Raw genomic sequence first — 2123 nt, 5'->3', positions numbered from 1 at the left:
AACTTTAAGTCTCTGTGACGAACATCCAAATAGGATTTTTGACGACTCTAAGCAGTTTTCAACCGTTCTTTTATGATCTTAACCTTTTCCATAGCCTGATGCACAAGGTCTGGTCCTATTAGTTCATCTTCTCCAACCTCGAACCACCCAACCGGCGATCTACATATTCTACCATACATGGCCTCAAACGGCGCCATCTGAATACTAGTATGTAAGTTGTTATTATAAGCAAATTCTATGAGCGGTAAATGATTATCCCAGCTACCCTTGAAGTCAAGAACAGACGCACGCAACATGTCCTCAAGCTTCTGAATAGTCTGCTCTGCTTGCCCGTTAGTTTGTGGATGGGGGGCCGTGCTAAGATTTACCTGCGTACCCAAACCTTGCTGAAATATCTTCCAGAAATTAGCTGTAAATTGGGCCCCTCGATCGAAAATGATGGAAACTGGAGTTCCATGAAGCCTGACTATTTCCTTGATATAGAATTGATCATATTGTTCCGCAGTGTCGGTGGATTTAGACGGCAAGAAGTGAGCTAATTTCGTGAGTCGGTCCACGATCACCCAAATTGAGTCGAACTTGCACGGAGTGTGCAGTAGCCCTACCATAAAATCCATATTGATCATTTTCCATTTCCACATTGGAATTTCTATACTCTATGCTAATCCACTGGGCCTTTGATGCTAGGCCTTCACCTGTTGACAGTTTGAACATTTTGCCACAAAGTCCGCCACACCCCTCTTCATGTCATTCCACCAATAAACTTCCTTGAGGTCATGATACATTTTCGTAGAACCTGGGTGCACGGAATATCTTGAAGTATGAGCTTCTGCCACGATTCTTTCCTGAAGACCATCTACGTTTGAAACACATAGTCGCCCTTGGTACGATAATGTACCGTCATCCATGCCAAGAGAAAAAGTCGTAGTCTTATGTTTATGAATCCCTTCTCTCAGCTGCATCAACACTGGATCATTGTATTGCTTCTCCTTGACCTCCATCACAAGCGATGATTCCGCCCTATTCCGTACAATCACTCCCCCTTCATTAGAGTCCGCAAGACGAACTCCTAAACTGGCCAACTGGTGAACCTCCCGGACCAAGGGCCTTTGACATGCCTCTAAGTGAGCCAAACTACCCATAAATTTCCGACTAAGAGCATCCGCCACCACATTAGCTTTCCCTGGATGATACCAAATATCGATGTCATAATCTTTGAGCCACTCAAGCCACCTTCTCTGCCTTAAGTTCAATTCCTTCTGCTTGAAAATGTATTGAAGACTCTTGTGGTCCGTGAATATATCTACATGGACTCCGTATAAATAATGATGCCAAATTTTTAATGAAAAAACTACCGCCGCAAGCTCTAAGTCATGAGTTGGATAGTTCTTTTCATGATGCTTAAGTTGCCTTGAAGCATATGTTATAACCTTACCATGTTGCATTAATACACACCCAAGACCAATCCTTGAAGCATCGCAATACACCACAAACCCCTCGGTACCCTCTGGCTGGGTCAATACCGGCGCCGAAGTCAAACTTGATTTCAATTCCTGGAAGCTCTTTTCACAAGCATCGGACCATTGGAAATTAACCGCCTTCTGCGCCAATTTAATCAATGGAGAGGCAAGAGTGGATAACCTCTCCACGAACCTCCTATAATACCCGGCCAAACCCAAGAAACCGTGAATCTCTGTTGGAGTAGTAGGTCTAGGCCAATCTTTCACCGCTGCAATCTTTTGAGGATCAACCTTAATTCCTTCTCCGGAGACGACATGACCCAGGAATGTAACAGATTCAAGCCAAAATTCACATTTCGAGAACTTTGCATACAATTGGTGTTGATGAATAGTTTGCAGAAATGCCCTAAGGTGATCAGCTTGACCCTCTCGACTTCGTGAATACACAAGGATGTTGTCAATGAATACTATCACAAAGGAGTCGAGGAACGGCTTGAAGACTCGATTCATAAGATCCATAAAAGCTGTCGGGGCATTTGTTAGCCCGAAAGACATTACCAAAAATTCAAAGTGCCCATGCCGGGTTCTAAAAGCTGTTTTCGGAATATCCTGCTCCCTTACCTTCAATTGATGGTACCCGGACCGTAAATCAATTTTGGAGAA

The 2123-nt window shown here is 43.8% G+C and overlaps 1 protein-coding gene across 1 annotated transcript; it reads right to left on the bottom strand.

Moving 5' to 3' along the window:
- Positions 1-683: 683 nt before the first annotated feature.
- LOC138898432 (uncharacterized) lies at positions 684-1001 on the bottom strand. Its single transcript, XM_070184499.1, has one exon. It carries the CDS (start codon positions 999-1001, stop codon positions 684-686), a length of 318 nt encoding a protein of 105 aa, XP_070040600.1.
- Positions 1002-2123: the final 1122 nt, after the last annotated feature.

Source organism: Nicotiana tomentosiformis, chromosome 9 (genome assembly GCF_000390325.3).
Source record: "Nicotiana tomentosiformis chromosome 9, ASM39032v3, whole genome shotgun sequence".
NCBI lineage: Eukaryota > Viridiplantae > Streptophyta > Magnoliopsida > Solanales > Solanaceae > Nicotiana > Nicotiana tomentosiformis.
This window is presented reverse-complemented; position numbering and strand designations above follow the sequence as displayed.